Source organism: Lissotriton helveticus, chromosome 10 (genome assembly GCF_964261635.1).
Source record: "Lissotriton helveticus chromosome 10, aLisHel1.1, whole genome shotgun sequence".
Taxonomy (NCBI): domain Eukaryota; kingdom Metazoa; phylum Chordata; class Amphibia; order Caudata; family Salamandridae; genus Lissotriton; species Lissotriton helveticus.
The window spans coordinates 922,733,259-922,752,499 of NC_136071.1; the positions used below are offsets into that span (position 1 = coordinate 922,733,259).

The 19,241-nt window shown below is 41.9% G+C and overlaps 1 protein-coding gene across 1 annotated transcript in view; it reads left to right on the forward strand.

Annotated features, from left to right (window-relative positions):
- The window catches only part of CUBN (cubilin), a 1,583,269-nt gene that overhangs the window by 1,039,163 nt on the left and 524,865 nt on the right, over positions 1-19,241 (forward strand). The window contains exon 43 of the mRNA XM_078663578.1: positions 14,824-15,007. Coding sequence (XP_078519704.1) covers positions 14,824-15,007 — 184 coding nt within the window. The remainder of the gene's footprint in view (positions 1-14,823; positions 15,008-19,241) is intronic.

The window sequence follows — 19,241 nt, forward strand, 5'->3', positions numbered from 1 at the left end:
GTACCTTACGTACTCATTTGGGGGTATCAGACATTCATATTTTATCTACTGCACAGGATGTATTAGAGAAAGTTTCTAGAGTGGGAGCGGGAGGTAAAATAAAATGGTCTTTAATTGCCAGCAAATCTAAGCCTGCATGGGTTACTGATGATTCACTGTTTAGTCATGCCTACTCTTTAGTTTTGGATAAATCCGACTTGGTGATTTTTCTGGATTAATTTCGAGATTCCCTAATAGCCACCCTGGAGGCTTAATTGGAACCTATCAATCAACGTTTAGTAGCAATAGAAAAGGAGATCACCAAACAGAATCAGTCCCATTCAGCACACCCGGTGAAAGTATCTGCCCCTAATCCTGCTGTTTAGGTTTATCTACCACTGAGAGCCATTCCCATCCACAACTTGCGACAAGGCGCAATGAACAGTTGGGATCTCGAAGTTCCATTGGCATAGTCAGTGCCCCTATGAGCTTGCAGTGGCAGCCCAAAAGTACCTTCCTATTGTCTAGAAGTGCGAATTAGCCACAGGAGGAGAGCAGTTAAGAATAGGAACTGATGTTACTAAGCCAGTGTCGGAGTGGATAATAGGCCATGTACTGGTGTACATAGCACCTCTAGGTCAGTAGTTCTCCACCTGCCACTGGAAGCAAATGCCTATGTTGTGGTGTTGGGGAATGTACCTCCTCTTTTGTCAGGTATAACTGAGAACTTTGACCAACTCAAGAACAAGGTTTTGCAATGGCGTAACTTAAATACCACTCTAGGGGCTCGGATAGACAGACACATCATTATGGTCCAAAGAGTGAACTGCTTCAGCAGGGTTAGTAAAAATTACGTGGGAGATTGCATCATCATTCATTTTAACAGACCTCACGTGGCATGGAGAATTTTAGCAGCCACAAAGTCTCCTCCATTGTTGCTCTTCCCCTCGGATATTTCTATAGACCATTGGTACACTCATCACAATCTGGCCATTGGCAAACCATAGGATCACGGGACCTTGCTCAGGACGCAAGGCAATAAATTGCATCTGATATAGCTCTCAGAAACAGCTTTACTCCACTATCATCCTTGAACAGTTGTGATTGACTGTCAGGGGCTGACTCGCTGGAACAGAAGGTACCTTTTGTTCCAAGCTGAACTGATTTTATTCCTTTAATCACAAGGAATGCAAATTTAGGAGCTGGAACATTGAGGGCCTTGCTGGCAAGTTCAGTGGTCCCATCTGGTTGTCCTTTATAAAAGGCTTCGATGTGATTTGCCTCCAAAAAATTTGGGCCATCATGAACTGTTTCTTTTTGGAGGGGCATAAGACTTTTTTTACGCGTGCAACTTAATCAAGGTTGGGAGGCCTATGGGGGGCGATTTTTTTTTCTCTAGCTGTTCAATGTAGTCATGATGCTTTGTCTACAGAAGCCTCTACTTTGCAAGCACTGACATATTCTCAAGGGACAACCAAGTTGCTACTGCTGAATTGTTATAACACCACTTCCTCGCTACCAGGTGTTTGTACTATTCAATTGCTGGGTTCTTATTTAAGGAATTGGAGAGCACATAATTTACAAAGTGCTAACACTATGATTGTTGGAGATTTTAATGTTCATTTATGCAGAGATCCAAGGGATGATAGTGTGCAGGCCTTGGGGTCTTTCCATCTGACCAGTATGCACATGAACATACCCAACAGGGAGTTAATCTTAACGTAACACTAAATGAATTTGATTTAGTTTCAGCAATGGGCAAGTTGCCCCCTAAAAGGAGGGATATCAACCTTATTTTTATCGGGAGGGATTGCGAGTCATTCATAGATGTAATTTTCGTTTCTACCCCCTTTTATCAATGTATATTGGACTTTGAAATTTCGTTGAGCGTTTTTAGTGGCCATGATCTGGTGTGCGATACGACCTGTTGGTCCACAATCATGCAAGTCAATGAGAAGGGTGTAATAAAGACACTTAAGGCAATTGATGAGTCAGTAGACTAAAGTGGTCACAGGTAATATCAAATTCTTTTTATATCTCTTTGTATTCTAAATGTCAGAAGGAGTTTGGTATCTGTTCAGGGCAACAGAATGACTCATTTATCATATTAGATGTTTTCTCTGCCATTGTGAACATCATCTCACATCTATTGAAGGCACCAGCCTGCTGCAACACGATGTGGTGCCAAGATGATTTGATCCTGGTTGCTCTCGAGTGTTGAGAACTCTCAAAAAAGCATTGAGTGCTAAACCTAGAGACCCTCTATTTGTTAAGAACAGCCATGGTTTGTATAAAGCAAGAATATCTTAAAGGATGAAGCATGGCCTGCTCCAAATTGTGGGTTATTATCAATTGCCCCTTTCAAGCTGTAGAGACGTTTTTGCTTCCTTGGAGGCTCACATCACTGAAGGCAGTTGGCTTATCCACTTCGAGGATATTTATAATGCCCCTCCTTTCAATCTTAGTGGTAGATCTAGGAACATTGGAGGTACGGCTGTTTTATTCTTTTCTGCCAAGGAGGTAAGGAAGGGATTATTGGGGCTGTCCAAGAGCAAGGCCCCTAGCCCCGATGGGATCCCACACCCGACCTCTACACCTCTGATGTAGAGGTCTGGGTCCCCGTCCATCATTAACGCAGCAGTTATTGCAGGTCCCCCAAGATCATGGGCAAAGACGATCATTGTACCAGTCTTTAAGAAAGGTGACAGAGAAAGCACCCATTGCTACTGCTCAATCGCTTTGCTCAATTCTGTTGTAAAGGTGGAAGGACATGGCCATTTGGACAGATGATAACAATGTCTTATCCGATGTACAATAAGGATTCTGCCCTCGGAGCACTTCGATCAATTAATGATTGAATCTGTACCTGATATTATGCAAATATACCATTGCCTGCTCTGGTTCTATCCATCTCATTCATGGATTTGTCGGCTGCCTTTGATTACTACCATAGATCCAAACTTTGACAGATTATTCTGTCCATGGGAGTAAACCGTGACATTGTGCTTTTTTTAAAGGATCAACATAGGGACACAGTTGCTGTGGTACGTTATTCAAAAGATTTAAAACTTATTTGCCAAATATTGATACAAAGAGGGGTCCAGAAGGCCTGTATTCTGGCCTCACTTCTTTTTAATCTTTTGTTGATAATTTGTAGCGGGTTCAATCAGACTTAAAAGTACACTGTCCACAGATGGGACAAGGTTGTCTGCAGGTATTATTATATGCAAATGACACGGTCCTTATGGCCCGGACAGCCAGGGGCTTGCAGGCCTTTTTGAACTCATTTGCCCATTTTATGAAGGATTTGGATTTATTGATTAACGATGAAACTTCCTACAAGATGGTCGTGGGACCCCGATCCACCAAATCTTGGACCTTTAATATCGGGCTCGCCCTAGTACCAGGGCCATGTGTATTCTCCTATTTGGGAGTGCTCTGTGATTCAGCTATGAATTGGCGCTCTTAGGTGGGAAAAAAAGAGAATTTTATCACGATGAATGGGGCTGTTTTTAACTTTGCCTCACAGCTGGGTAGTAGACTGACCGGAGTCCTTTTACAGATCTATAGGGCCAAGTGTATCTCCAAAGCAATATATGGGAGTGAGAGTTGGACATGCATCGGTCAGGATGAACTACAAATTGTTCAAAATAAGTATTTGAGATTTTTTTGAGCATTTCACAAGGTATCATGTCATTTGTATTTCACGAAGAAATGGGGATGCCCTATTTATTTGATATTACGGCTTTTTGTCCCCTTTTCCTCTAGCTGAAAATTTGATCTAGCTCTGGAAATCATTTGAGCAAAGAGATCTTAAAGGATTGTCTGGACCTTGATTATTTTTATCACATTCCCTGGTTTAAATATAACAGGGATTGCTTTTTTAATCCAAGCAGGGGTGACTTATTTAGTGAATCTTTCAAGATATGTAAAAAGGATCTCATCTGGGTAAAAGATGATTTCCTTAGAAGGCGACTGCAGGAGAGGGTAGAAGGCATTTTTTCAAAGTCCAGTGTTCATCGATATGCAATGCTGAACACTGGCCCTAACACGGAGCCCTATCTTCTATGGGTTAACAGCAGATAGTGCCGTTTTTTCCTACCTTGGTTCCGACTGGAACTTTTTGCCTTACTTTAAGCCTTTCCTAGTGGGATGAATGTGGGCTATATTTTCTTTCCCTGTGGTTGCGACGGTAAGTCTCCACAGGACATGTTACTTTTTATCATGTTTTGTAGCTTGTATGCTATGCCCAGCAAGATATATATGCTTCCCATTTTAAAAAGAACCAATTTTACCCAGGTCCGCAAGGCTCTTGTTTACTTACATAGCATCCCAGGAGATATTGTTCCTAATGGTCCTAGTTTTTTATGAGTTGCTGTTAGGCTTAGAAAAGGTTGTGATCAACAATACTAGCCCACAATACTAGCCCATGGTGCACTGATCGATAGTTGTTTTGTGTAAAATCTCTCCCCAGGATTTATTCTATTTTAATCTTATATTGGTGGCTCTTTTTAAGGTTTTTTTTACCTAATGTGATGTAATATATGTGTTTTTTAACTGATGTGTATATTGTGATCTGTTGAATTTTCATGGTAAAGTTCATATTGATTGATTGGTTGATTGAATGGTGGGATGTTCACTCATAGGCCTTCTTAGTACCACAGTAATAATGTACCTCCAACAGTACTACAGAGTTATAATACTAAGAAGATCCACACTCCTGGAACTATCGACCAATGTGTCCTTAATGTTGTGCCAGAAACATGTTGGCATGTGAGACATGCAGGGTCTGACACTGAGGCACTTTTGTTTTTACCCTTGAGTATGGGGGACTTGGATCTAAATTCTCTTCAACATTTGGTTTACCCTCACACAATTAAAACTCTTTAGGTTTCCTTCTTTTTCACTTCCTGTGCTAGAGGGAGGAACTGGTGATGAAACATGCCACACTATTTAGGTGAGGGTCTGTCATCCCATAGTTCCATTAGAACAAATTACTAGACACTAGTGATGCATTTATGAGCCATAGCTGAACTGAACTCATACAGCTGTGTTCAGGGAGGATGCTCAGTTTATCTCCTCCCACTTGTCTTTGTCAATTTTTATTTAGCTACCTATTTAAGCAACTGGAAGGCATTAGAATTTAACTGCATACAAGTGCTCCATTCCTGACTTCTGTAGTTGACAAAAATAATACTGTAATCCTGTGGCCTCACTTTTTTCCACAGCCTCATTTTGCAAATGTGGAAAGGTCAGCTGTACAATGTCCTCGCACAATAATGTGTCTTAACTTCTCTCCAAGCCATACTTCATTTGATCTACATCAATGCTTGTTTGAGATGATCCTACTACAATTTAAAAAAAATAAAAGCTCTCTGGAAAACTCTTGGTTTCTTTGAGCCTAGCCCATGCTTTATTCAAAACCTAATATTACTTTAAACATGAATATTATACGCACAAAAACATGCAATTGTCAGCGGCGGCTGATAATGTTAGGAGGGATGGGACACACATGCACACAAATACAGTCACTCACACCCATGTATTTACACATGTGCGCACACTCATACATCCATTTCCAACACTCACTCCCAAATATTCATACACCCACTCACGCACACACCTAACATTAAAAAGAAAATGACACCAGCACAGCTCTGCCTCATAGGTCCTAGGAGGGTTGAGACTGCTGCCTTCTTTCACTGGCCAATTAGGCGAGGCGGCAGTACCTACTAGTCACAGAGGTGGATGGGGGTTGCACATCTCTAACTTCTGGCTGCTGACCTCAAAATAAAGTCTCTGTCAGGCAGACCTTTGCTCAGCCTGAAAGACACTCTTTTTCTTTTAGGCAAAAGGTGAAGGGGCATGGCCCCTCTGCCCATTAAGAAAGGCCACGGCTGGTAAAAGTATGTGTGGGGCTTTAAAATATCTTCTGAATGTATTTTAATGATTTTTTCAAGAAACAAGCATTCCAAGGAATATGCCTGCAAGCTCCACAATCACAGGTTTTCAGATATGCTACTGAGAATGTTATGTGGTGTATCCTGCAGACTTCTATACCCTCTGAGCGGAAATCTACCAAGTGCTCATTTAAGCATGATAGAATTGATCCATGTGTGTAAAGGAAAATTGTTTATCTTTTGTTATCCAGCATTGAAAATGTAAGAAATTGGAGTATTAGTTGGGGGGGGGGGGTGAGAGCCCACCCGAAAAATTAATCACAGTTCTTGTCAGGGTGAACCACAAAAGTCACTAAATGAGCCTGGGCTTAACCCTCTTGTAACTTAGCACATAGGCAGCTAGGCTTAACTTAGAGGCAATGTGTAAAGTATTTATACCGCACCCAAACGGTAATAAGCTGAAAACAGAGCGCAAGAAAAATCACAAATCTATTTAGCAAAAAAGAGCAAATTGTAATTAATAATATGACATCAACAAGACAAGAATACAGTCAGTAGAATCGGAGTTATGAGTTTCTAAAGTCTGAGGTAAGATTAGCGGCAAAGGCTTGGAGCTCCAACTGTGGGTATCTTTTGACTGCAATGTAAGGACCGGACATCGCGCCTCTGCAGGGCTATCTGTCGCTCCGCATTGAATCCGGTGAGGTTTTCATTTGGGAGCTGCACAGCCCTGTGGGACTCTGGTTCACTCGGTGTCACATTCAGTGATGCCTTGGTTAGGAAATGCACAGCTCTGCATGGCTCTGCACCGGATCTGATGAAACCATCAGTGTGACAGGGTGGAGTGCACTCTTACTTCAGCCAACTGTACTGGACCTTGAGGACAGCACTTTAGGTTCTGGAGTCACTCCCACAGAGGCTAGCAGATGTGACCATGTCAGTCAATTTTATCCCATCAGTTGGGGAGCAGAAAAGGCCTCTGGAACTTTGGTATTCTGTAATTCACACAGGAGGTCAGCCAACTGACCCTTGGAGGTGCTCCTGGAGTCCTGGATTCAAGGAAAGCAAGTCCAGTCCAGTCTTCCTTCAGGCTTCAGACAGCGGAGCAGGCCCTCTTCTGAGTCTTTGCAGGTCCAGGTCCCGTCTAGCCACAGGTTCTCTCTAGTCATCCTATATCAAACCCACATCTCCCCACACTTATGTCCTTTGTCCACTGTTTGGGATCAATACACATCACACCACAGGAGAGCCATCAACATTTAGGTGACTATGGACAGTGGCAGAAGGCACATTTGGCAGGAAAAACGTCAACCCACTAAAAGTAACGTTTTCAAAAGAGTAATTAAACCTCTGACTTGACCATTCAGTTGGATTTTAAATTTATATTTCTATGAGTCCTTCAGTCCTCTTTCTAGTTAGTCCCAAACTGTAGTTGTGGATTATAAAGTGTCATAAGGTAACCCAGTGATTTTCTATTGGAGAGACATCCTTTGAGGTGTTTCACTGCCAGCACATGTAAAACTTTAAATATGTATTACCTATTTTTTAAATGCAATGCATCCTGCACTATGGGTATTTAGAGTCTATCCTAGTAGTGATATATTAAAAAGGAAGGAGTAGGCCCGACAAGAGGTCTCTTGTGCCAGGTTAGAGTAGCAGTTTAAAACTGCACTAAAGTCTGCAATGCCAGACCTGTGACATGTTTTTCAGTGCTACTATGGTGGTGGTGCAATGAGTGCTGTAGCGCTCTTGAAGCATTTAATTTACAGGCCTTAGATAAGTCTATTAGCATATACTAGGGCAGGGGATTCCAATGTTTTCTGTAGTAAGCGAATATCCTCCAGAGCTAATAACATAATTAGAAATGTAACAGTAACCGCATAAAACAAGATTACATTAGTGGCCACCATATGCAAGATTACCAGCAATGATCATTTCAGTGCATCAGGCATGGTTGTCAGCGGTAATGTAAAAAAAATGATTTGTCAATGCATCTGCATGGGTAACACAAAGCAGACATAGTTGGAATGTCCCTAGCATCAAGTTAATTATATTAGTAATAGGTGTCCCCAACACCATTAGATTTTTAGCGCTCAAATATCAACTTGAAATATATTTTGGTAAAAAAAAAGTGCGAGTGCCATCTCATTGAGGAGGAAATAAAACACAACATATCATTGCTGTCAGTGCTTCATAGTTATTCTAGTACAAAAAAGAATAAAAGCAAATTAAGACAGCATTGAGTTCCTCCTATTAATAGCACATCTTAAAAAGTATCATATTTGGCATAGTAAGAGATATTGCAAGGCTGCAAAGGATGTTCGAGTGCCCCGTTTCCTAATAATGGTAAGTAAATACATCTTGCTACAATCCTGAAAACATTTACAAAAAAAGGTGAAATGTAAGAAGCTTAGGGGTGAAACTTCATCGCACAAGCACATCACAATTCTAGACAAATCAAACTGCCCCAAAAGAAAACTCAGGTGCCATCTCAGAAAAACTAAGCAAAAGCATGTGAGTAACATTCTCTCCATGGAGTAGTCTATCCACTCTAGATACGGTGCCATGGCCGGAGTATTGTGTAGGGCAGTATGATTTCACTAGTTAATCAAAGCAGGATTTGGTTATTGTAACTTTGGGCATCTGAGGATCCAAAATAGACTATTGTAGATTTCTTTATAATTAATCCATGCCATGATGAGTTAACAATCTTTCTTCTGTCCGTCCATAATGGCGTTGTTTAATGCTAGGCAGTGTATGGGTTCAAAAATTCACTTGTCATTTTTAGGTAAAGCTCTGGCCCTTCTAACATCATTCCTGTCTTCCAGGGATCAAATAATACACTGGGAGGGTCTTCGGTCAGAACTGTTTACTCTCCCAGGTTGAGTCCCACAGGGCTCAACCCTATCCCCGACCATGTTCAATATATATGTGGCACCTTTAGCCAGACTTATAAAAAGCCACGTTTTGCTGCTCGTATCCTACGCTGAGGACACACAGCTATTGCTGTCTGTCACTCAAAATGGGGTCATGACAGCCGAACGGTTTCGCAATTGTATCACTTCATTGATGTCTTGGATGAATACCAATTTCTTAAAAGTCAACACTGAAAAAAACGAGATTATAGAATTTGGTCAGAAACAAACAATTTGGAGCCAATCATGGTGGCCTATTGAAGCTGGACCCTGCATGGCTCCAGTGCCCAAGGCTCGGAACCTTGGTTTTCTGATTGATAAAGATCTAACACTTGCTGCTCAGATAAACCAAGTAGCTTTAGCCTGTTTTTCACCCTGAGGGTTTTATGGAAGATTCTTCCTTTTATTCCCTTTTCCCTGAGGAAAACGGTGGTACGAGCTTTAGTGCTATCTAGAATAGACTACTGCAACGCCCTCTATCTTGGCGCCGGAGCACGACAGCTCACCAAACTTCAATCATTGCAAAATGGAACTGCACAAGTACTGCTCAGGTTACCTAAACACCACTCCACCTCTGCCAGTATAAAGCAACTCCACTGGCTTCCAGTGAGGCGGCGGTTGGAGTTTAATGCCCTGTGCCTAGTTCATAAAGCCCTCTATGGAGGAGGCGCAATGGACCTACAATCTCTATTCCCTCGGTATGTCCCATAGTGTTTTCTAAGATCTACCGACACCGGACTGGTACAGCTTCCGAGAATAAAACGATTAAGATGGGGAGGAAAACGATTTTCAATCCAAGCAGCTAGGTTATGGAATTCCCTCCCCGTCCAACTTCAACTTCAGTCCTGCTGTAGGCTTTTTAGGAAGAACATTAAAACCTGGCTCTTGAAGTAACTCTAATTCTCTCTGCTGTTCCACCTTTCACACCCCCCCAGCGCCAAGACACCTCGGCATTAGTGCGCTCTATAAATATTCGCGTCAGTCAGGTCTGACTTGACAACATAACTCTCTGCTAGAGTTGTTTATCTACGTTTCTTAAAAAATATACACAGTGTGGGCATCAGAGGAGTAAATAACTCTCACAACATGCAGTTGTCTGCCTGGTGTGCAATTCTTAAAATTCTGCTTTTTAGGAAAGGTTTACATTGGAGTGCATGAGAGACTATATCACATCAAATATATGCAATGTGCCATCACACATTTTCTCAAACCCAATTTTCACAGCAGTAGTTCTTAACCTGTGGTCTGAGGACCCCTGGGGATATGCGGGGCCTACTTAGGGGATACGTGACTGTTTTCCAAAATTAAATAATGTTAAAATTAATTCAAATGAATAAAGTATATACAAACAAAGAAGCAAAATTTGAGAACGTTTCCTATATTTGACCATGAATTAAACTAATTTTCAATATTTGAACATTTGTTTGGTGTATACTTTTGATATTTTGGTGTCTTGTTTTGAGTTTCAAATCATTAAAATTGCTTAGGCTGGGAGTCCTAGACTTCCAATAATAACTCAGGGTGCCCAGTTTCAATTTATGATTCAAATGGGGTCCACAGAAGTCAAATGGTTAGGAACCACTTTTGTAATGAATTTGTTAGCTCTTCAGTGCAAGTACTACAATGTCAGACATATTGGCTTTTCCTTTTAAAGATCATGCCAAGCTGACCCCAATGGGGTTACACAGATGTCTTACAAGACCAACAACAAAAGCTAGGATCTTGCAAAATTTCAGACAGCCAACTTGTGGTCATAAAAATGTGTTTTGCACAAATTTAATAAATAAAAGACCACAGAAAGTGTATTTAGTGCATGTTAAGCGATTGCGTGCACAATCTACACCTTGTTCAGAATAGGCGGCTTCACTGGTTGCCAGTCAGGAAATGTGTAGCCTTTAATACTCTCTGTATCACCCATAAGGCTGTTCATGATGTGGACCCTGATCACCTTAAGAGCAGCTTCTAAAGGTATACTACAGTTAGGACGTTGCATTCTACTTTTACCAAAAATGTAATAGTCCCTAAATGTAAACGCTCTTCCTAGGGTGGCAGAAGATTTACATGCTGCACCTGCTAAACTGTGGAACAGAATTCCCCTAAACCTGAAACCATTGACTAATCTATTATATTTTAGTAAGGACATTAATAGCTGGTTGTTCACCGAAGAGGAATCGACCTTGAATCACGTTTCTGCATGTCAGTTGCTAGCGCCAAGACGCCTGTGGGCATTCGACCTTCATGAGATTATATCATATCATAATATGGTGGGCTGTGTAAGGAATCAAATATCATTAGTTTAAAACGTAGTTACTTGAAGCTGTATGCACAGCATAATGAAGATTGTGCCATTCCACATGAGTATACTCCTTTAAAACATATGCACAATACCTTTAAAATATGTTCACAATTATTGCAAATGCATACAATTATTTAATAAAAGTCCATATCTCTTTTTTAAGTGTGCTGCTTTTAATGCAAGTAACTGTATCCTACAAATGGTAGCATTTCTGATCCCAGCTGGACGGTGAAATCGCACTTTTTTCCCATGGCGCAAAAGTCATCTGCATTGATTAGGTGTCATTTGGTTAGAAGCATACACCATTCAGAACAAGTCAGGAAGTGAGCAGCACCTAACTTCTTGTTAAATTTTCAGTGAAAGAACACAACTTCCGTTCAATCAAAACATGTACTCCTGGCTTCCAACATGTGGGCGTAGCCTAAGCCCTGCTCCTGGTGTTCTCACATAATTGTCTAATGGCAGCTGCGCTATCAAGCCAGATCATAAAAAGCAGCCATGCTGATGCAGTTGACCTCCAAAACGTGGGGTTGGTGATAACCTTTGTTAGACCTGCCATCCTTAGGGTGGTTACATCCACTTTTTACTGTATCCTTTTATTGGCCTTAGTACTCTAAGCACTTTATTGCTGCTTGTAAAGTGGTTTCTCGTAAAGTGGTATACCCGAAACCCAGGGCCTGTAATCTAAATGCTATGGGTGGGCGTGCAGCACTGATTGTGCCACCCACACAAGTTGCCTTTCAAACCTGTCTCAGGCCTGCCATTGCAAGGCTTGTGTGTGAAGTTTACTGCCACTTCTACTTGGTATTTAAAACCACTTACCAAACCCTAAACTCCCATTTTATTACAAATAGGTCATCCCTATGGTAGGCCCTAAGGAGCCTTATGGGCAGGGTGATGTGTAACTCAAAGGTAGGACATATACTTGTTAGTTTTACATCTCCTGGTAGTGACAAAGAGCTAGATTAGTGTTTCACTACTGTGAGGTCTACTTCTGTCATAGACTTGCAATAGGAATTCCTTAAAACACTTTTAATCTGTAATTCCTGAATATAAAGGAGTACCTAAATCATGTGTCATATCTTTGGAATGGTAATGATAAAGCCTTGTCAGTGGAAAAGTTGAATTTGACATTACTTTTTTTGTAATGCAACTTTAAAAAATGGACATTCCTCTGTTCATAACTTTGCTCTGTGTGCCTGCAACCTTTGTCCAATACAATTCTGGGCTGGGGTGACAGCTACACTTTGTGAATTCCTGCTAGGCAGCCACAAACATAGGTGGGTGAGGCTCATCTGCATTCTGAGCACTCAACTGCATTCTGATGGGTCTTCCGGGTCAGGGAGGAATGGGAGGGTCTGACATTTACACTTCATTAGGTAGTTTCCTGTGCATACACAAAGCACTGATTTACCTCCCACAGATAGCCTGGCAGACGTAACTGGATTGAAAGGGATCTTTCTGCACTTTCAGAGAGCTGCTTCGAAGTCACCCCCTACATCAAAGGCACTTTTGGGTATAAGTGCATGGGCTCCAACACTACCAAATCAGCACACTACTGAACCTGGGAAGAACTCTGCTGGAAAAACGACTGCTGTGCTGTAAGGATTGAAACTTTGCCTTGACTGACTATTGTGAGGAACTGCTTCTCTGCTTTGCTGTGCTGCCCTGCTGCCCTGCTGCCTGCTGATCTCTGCCCTGCTGAGGGCAAGGTCTGGACCCATCTCACCTGATCACAGAGTGACTCCAAAGGCTTGTTGGCTTGACTCTTCTTTTCTGAAGTCTCGGGGACTCAAAGGACTTCCTGCAATCTTGCTGGTGCTGCTGGACCCCTGTGAGTCCTACCCATGCCTGTGATGCCCTCTCCAGTCCTGGGAATCAGAAGTGGGTTCTGTAGCTGATTTCTGCAAAAACAGACACATGGCTCGACTGCATGAGAAATTCAACTGCATCGCACTTTGATGGTGATGCAGAGGCTGCTCAACGACAGTGGATCCACAGCCTGTGTGGCTCGACGATCACGCAGTGCATTCATTCCAAAGAAACTCGAAGATTACGCTGGACCTACTTTTGCGCGGTCGATGATGACGCAGTAGGCTCTTGCCGTGGACACTTGCTCCAGCCAAGGTATTTCTTCAGCGGGACCTGTCTTGATCATGTAGCCGGCTTTCCCTCCATCACAGTCACCCTGAACTTTGGATTTATACTCGTCCTTCGCAACCTCAAGTAACCTTTTGACCGTTAGTGACTTAAAAGCACTATTTTTGCATTTATTCTTTAAAAATTCATGTCTCGACTTCTACTGATTTGTCGTTTTGGTCTTATTTGACTCAGATAAATATTCTCTATTTTTCTAAACCTGTGAGTCTTTTTGAGGTATTTTTCAGTGTGTTACACTGTGTGTGTGTTGCAGAAATACTTTACATATTGCCTCTTAAGTTAAGCCTGCCTGTTCTGTGCCAGTCTACCAGAGAGTGATCACAGTTTAATTTAAAGTGTGTATCTAGCTTACCCTGACTAGGATCGTGGCCCCAACTTGGACAGGGTGCAAACCTCTGCCAACTAGAGACCCAATTTCTGACAGCCTTGGTCTCCACTATCGAGCGTTCATTCCTTTATTGCCCTCGCTCCCCATTCGTGCTTTCCATAAAAGTGCACATTCCATATATTCTCCTACACCTGGCCCTCCCATCACTCCGAATTGACGTTGACTTTTGCCTCAGATGAGACTTATTTAAAGTCCCCAGGATTCAAATCCCCATTCAGCCTAATCTTGATATGTGCGTCTGACCCACTAGTTTCATTGCCCTCTCCCCCACGTTTCGCCCCTTTGTCTCATCCCATTTGAGTTAGTGGGAAATCCTCAAATAGAAAAATAACATTTAAGAATAAAATACGAATTTAGATGTCATCTTGAAAACAGGAACGTCAGCCTGGTCTTCAAAGTGATCGATTTGCTACGTTCTAAAACGTTATCCTATTTGATAATGTATACAATATTGTGCCAATGCCATTGATGCCAACATGCCCCAAACAAAAGTCCCTCACACCGCCTAAATATTGAGTTGGATTATTTTTACTATTGTCCGAGTGGTACAGATTTAATTCACCTGTGAGGGTAGAAAGACTGTCCTTCCTAGATTTAAACACGTGACCTGAAAGATAGGCACATACCGTTGCAGAAGTTATGCAAGCACGATGAAGCGTCTCTCCGCCACTTACCAACAATTTGGATCACTGTTGCGTAAAAAGTTTTGATACTGAAAGAGCCTGCTTGATAGACTGTCTTATTTAGGGGACGGGGTTTCTGATGGAGCATCTAACTAGTTGCTTGCACCGTTTTTCCACCTACGTTTTGCGAAGTTTTCTTACGTTTGTCACTACTCTTATAAACAAGTATTAGCAAAGCTAATAGGTTTTAATGCACCCACGCCTGTAAATAACTTCTCTGCATTCCCGTCTTTGCATGCGTTTGCACATGACAGTCAGAACTACTGGTTTAAGCAATGCTTGTTTCTTTTGTCATAGATATGTAGGAAGCAGGCAAGCAAGTATGTAGCTGGCAAGCATGCTCGTTGCTGTGTTACATTTGAAATAATTAATGGGTTTCCTATTCTGCAAATTGTAATGGTTAGTTTTTTAACATTATTGGATTTTTCACCATGCGTTGTGTCTTTGCCTCTCTGTGGAAGTATTGTATGCTGCTTTGCAATAAATGAACGTCTTTTTTCAGCTACGAAATGGGTGGGGTGCCTCCTCCCCTCCCCTCGGGCCCAGTGGAGCAAATGGACGCTTCTGCGGAAACAGCCCGCCTTCCACCGTGCACACTACAGACAATCAGCTGTATGTGAGCTTCATTACTGACGGAAGCCGAGAGGGTCAAGGGTTCAAGATGACCTATGAAGCGAAGAGTCTAGGTAAGTGATGCTATTAACATTAACGCCCTGATAGCAAGAGGTGGCATGGTGTGCAAAATAAGGATGGACTGGGATGTGGCCCTGAGTAATTGCCAGAGGTTTAGATTAATTCAAGCACTCCATCCATCACCTTTGTAGACTCTGATAACAGGATTGGCAGAATTTGTTGAGGGGATACAGGGTAGGTAGAACCTCTGATTCTTGCAATCACACGTTTTCTCCCTGGAACGGGAATAAATGCACAGACTCAGAAATACTGGGTCATGTTACATGCCTGTCTCCCCTATCTGGGCAGATAACCACTGGCACTTTCTGCCTGATTTGAGCAGTGCCTTATCTAGTCCCCCTGTGCTGCCGCAGGGATTCAAATTCAAATTTATTTGTTTGATTAATTAAAATCTTACAAAAATGTGACTTTAGAAAAAGTAGCAGCATCAATATACATTTATACGTCATACAAATAGTAAATGGCCTTAAAAATAATTAAAATAAAAATAAAAAATTATAAAACTAAATGACATTGTCCTTATGACCTTTAGCAATCACATTTAAATTTTTTACAAAGGCAACATTCATTGGTAGGTCATTCGGGTTTAGACAGGCCATTACTGCTTCTCTACAGGATCTTATGTTTCGGGCATTGAACAACCTCCTGAGGATTTGTCTCCTTTCTGGGGCTATAGCAGGGCATAAACATACCAAGTGCACAATGTCTTCTTTTCCCCCCTTGCAAAGTCTGCATAACATATTGCCCTCGTTTAGTTTCCAAGGTGGGAGATGACACAAACCTGTGTCGCAGGGGTTGAGGTTTGGGGTGTGTGTGGGGGCGTGGGAAGGGGTAGGTTGCAGTTTGGTGGTTCTGCTGTCCTTAGCCCCTGCAGCAGCAAAGGCAGGTACGATGTTTCCGGGCATGGTATTATCGTGTCCTGAGTTCGCAGACCATATAATTCTGGGCATGGAGACACATGTAGTTGTGGGTAGCTAAGTTCTCTCTCTGTTACAAGTGTATTACTTGTACTGAGGACATAAGTGCATAGGTAAAATATGCAGAGAACATAAGTACTGCTCATGATTCTGCCACATTACTGCTGCAAACGAACCACCTTGTATAGATTATTTTCACATATGATATTTCACAATTACGCTGTAATGCTGCTTGGTGTGTACATGTAAAACAAAGATAATTTAAACAATATATTTTTGAGCAGTCAATGCAGATGTCAAGAAATGAATACAAATCCCATAGGAACCTTCAAACAAATTCCTTGATATTTGTAGACATCATACAAATCTTTGTTGAAATGCATTATTTCTCATCAGCATTTGATGAAATATACAGAATAATGTAAGCATTAGGTTTGAGAAATTGACATCCGATAATATTACACAACATTTACATTGTTAAACATTGTGGTTAGAAGCAACAAGAGAGCATATGCTTAAAGTTCTATGGTACATATGTTCCCAGGTATAATCCAATCACCGCATTCCAGTTGAAATGCTATTAATAGTAAAGGCCTGGTCCCTCCTCGTGCTTTCACTGTGCTCCCTTCACTCTGTGTGCTCAAGAAGGGATGACCTTAGGTTGATACTGCGAGTCCTTATCACTGTCCTGATGGAGGCGTCAGGGAGCTGGGAAGCTGCATTGTCCTGACAGGTAGGGAGACTCTCTGGCCCTCATTGGGAGTAGGCCAGCATTCTTAATCCATAGGAAAACAGGCTTTTGCGTCCTCATTGCAATTGGAAATAGAAAGGATTTACAGCACTTCTGAGATGTTCCCGTGTGTAGTTTATCCGGAAAAAAACTCGTGGAAGTCATCAGAAAGAGGAAACGCATTTATTTGAACAGCAGCACAAACTCCTACACCACATGGTACACTTCCAAACTTCCCAAATCAGGATAGTCCGGTAACACCAACACAGGGAAGTACCGCAGTATTGGTATTTCCCTGGGAAGTACAACTGCACCAAAAATACCTGGTTACTCGTAATGAGGTCTGTTGGAGCAGGACGTTTCTACGGGATTTTTGACTTCCTTAGCAGAACCCATTTTTGTTGGCTTTTACAACTCTCTGAACTTTACTCCTGCTAATCACTGATAATGTGCTCGTGCTCTCTCCCTAACATAAAATTGGTAAACACTTGATTAGTAAATGTAATTACTTTTAAGTCTCTGGCATGTGGTACTACGTGTGCCCAAAGCTTGAAATTAAATGCCACGTGTGCGTTACAGCCCTCATTGTACCGCCCACTAAAAGTGACACTGTGAAGCATGTCTCAGGGTCTGCCACTGCATTCTGTGGTGCAGTCTTAAATTGACATTTTGACCTGGGGAAACAAAACCTTTAACCACCCTAAACCTTCCTTGTGAATACTTAGAAATCACCCGTAAACTAGGCCGTAACAGCTTATAGGGCAAGATGCATGGTATTTAAAAAATAGGCATGTGTCCTTGAGTTTTAGATGTCCTGACATTGTTTCGTTTTTCACTGTAGCAAGTCTATCTCTCCCATAGACGTGTACTGGGTTAATTTATCACCCACTTAATAAAAGATAACTTCAGTTTGAGAACAAGTTGAAAAATACTTCTTTCACTCATTGTCATTGTAACCTAACATGCTCTATAATGGTAAAGTCGGATTTTAAGTTACTATTCTGAAAATGCCACTTTTAGAAAGTAAGTACTAAAAAAGGGGAAAACTGGTGTTTCTAAAGAATTTATGCAATTTCTTTACTGCAATAATCATGAGTTGCTTCATATGATTAGGTCATTTATTAAACCTTTTTCTTGAATAGCTTATTTCATCTTTTTGATTTATATACATTAGGAAGAATGTATATAAAAAAGACGTCTAGTCCTTCCAAACAAACACATATCAAGTGATTCCTATATTTACAAACATTTACATATCTTTACAACATTTATCACAATATACATTACATACATTTATCACAATGCAACAAAACATCAATATGTTATCGTTTACAACTGATAGATACAAATTAATTCTCTACTGAGACCTACCAACAAAACTGGGAACAAAACTTCACTCAATGTTCCTCAGTATACAGCACCCTGTCAGTATTGATCTTAATGCCTATTACTGCAAATGCCGACGCATTTCAAGCCTCAGGGGACCTCCAGGGGCTCTCATCAGGGCTTCTGAATTATATACACATTGGTAGAATCTAAATAACTAAAAATGAATATATCACTCTTTCTGTATCCTTTCTCAACATTACTCTATCCTCTCCAGTCTTTTAACCCCTCCCATGCTCATGACAAGCTCAGCTCGTCATGAGCCACGGTTCTTGTGTGCTCATGACGAGCTGAGCTCGTCATGGCCGTTAGAACGCTCACACACGGGGATAATTCCCCTACTGTGCTGAGCGTTCTATTGAAATGGACGTGGCCGTGACGAGCTCAGCTCGTCATGAGCACACGAGAACCGTGGCTCTTGACGAGCTGAGCTCGTCATGAGCACCGGGGCGCTGTGCGCGCCCCCCCTTCCCCCAGCACAGCAGGGGAATCGGGCCAGCAGCGGAGGGGTTAATTTCATAAATGCACTATACCTGATGGCCGAAATTTTAATCCATCAGGCTTGCTGCTGTCTGGTGGTGGGGGAAACAAACCGGATCGGCCCAGTTTAAACAAAAGTCTAATTAGACTTTCCATCAACAACGGACCTAATTTCCACTCGTGTTACTATTGTAACTGCAATGCCACCTACCTCGAATGTGGGGGTGGTGCAGCTTTCCAAGAGCCGATATCATAGACACGAATATCTGCCCAATGCGTGACTCAATCTAAAGACAAGAGAGGAGCATTTCGTAAATCACTCCATCCATTGTTCAAGTTTTAGCTGTAACTAATCGATGTGGCACTTGCGAGCCTATATACCTGCCTGGTTCAATCCAATCATTCTACCGCCACTCCTCACAATAGTTGAGAATCACTGCATTGTATGACCCAGTCTACCATACAAACAAAAAGCAGCTGGTCATTAGACCGGCATTCGTTTGCTAGCTAATGCGATATCAGGCGTCCAGTGCCCAGGGTCACATGACTGTGAATGACTGTCCTGTGGTGTGTTGTGTATGTCTTCCAGACGTGGGGGCAAAAGTCCCTTCATTGTGGGGCAGGGTGTTCCTCCCCTGAGGGGAAGGCCTAGGGGGTTGTACTCAGCCCTTCATGAGCTTCAAAGTGTACCCTAAGGACTGTGCCAGCTCCTTA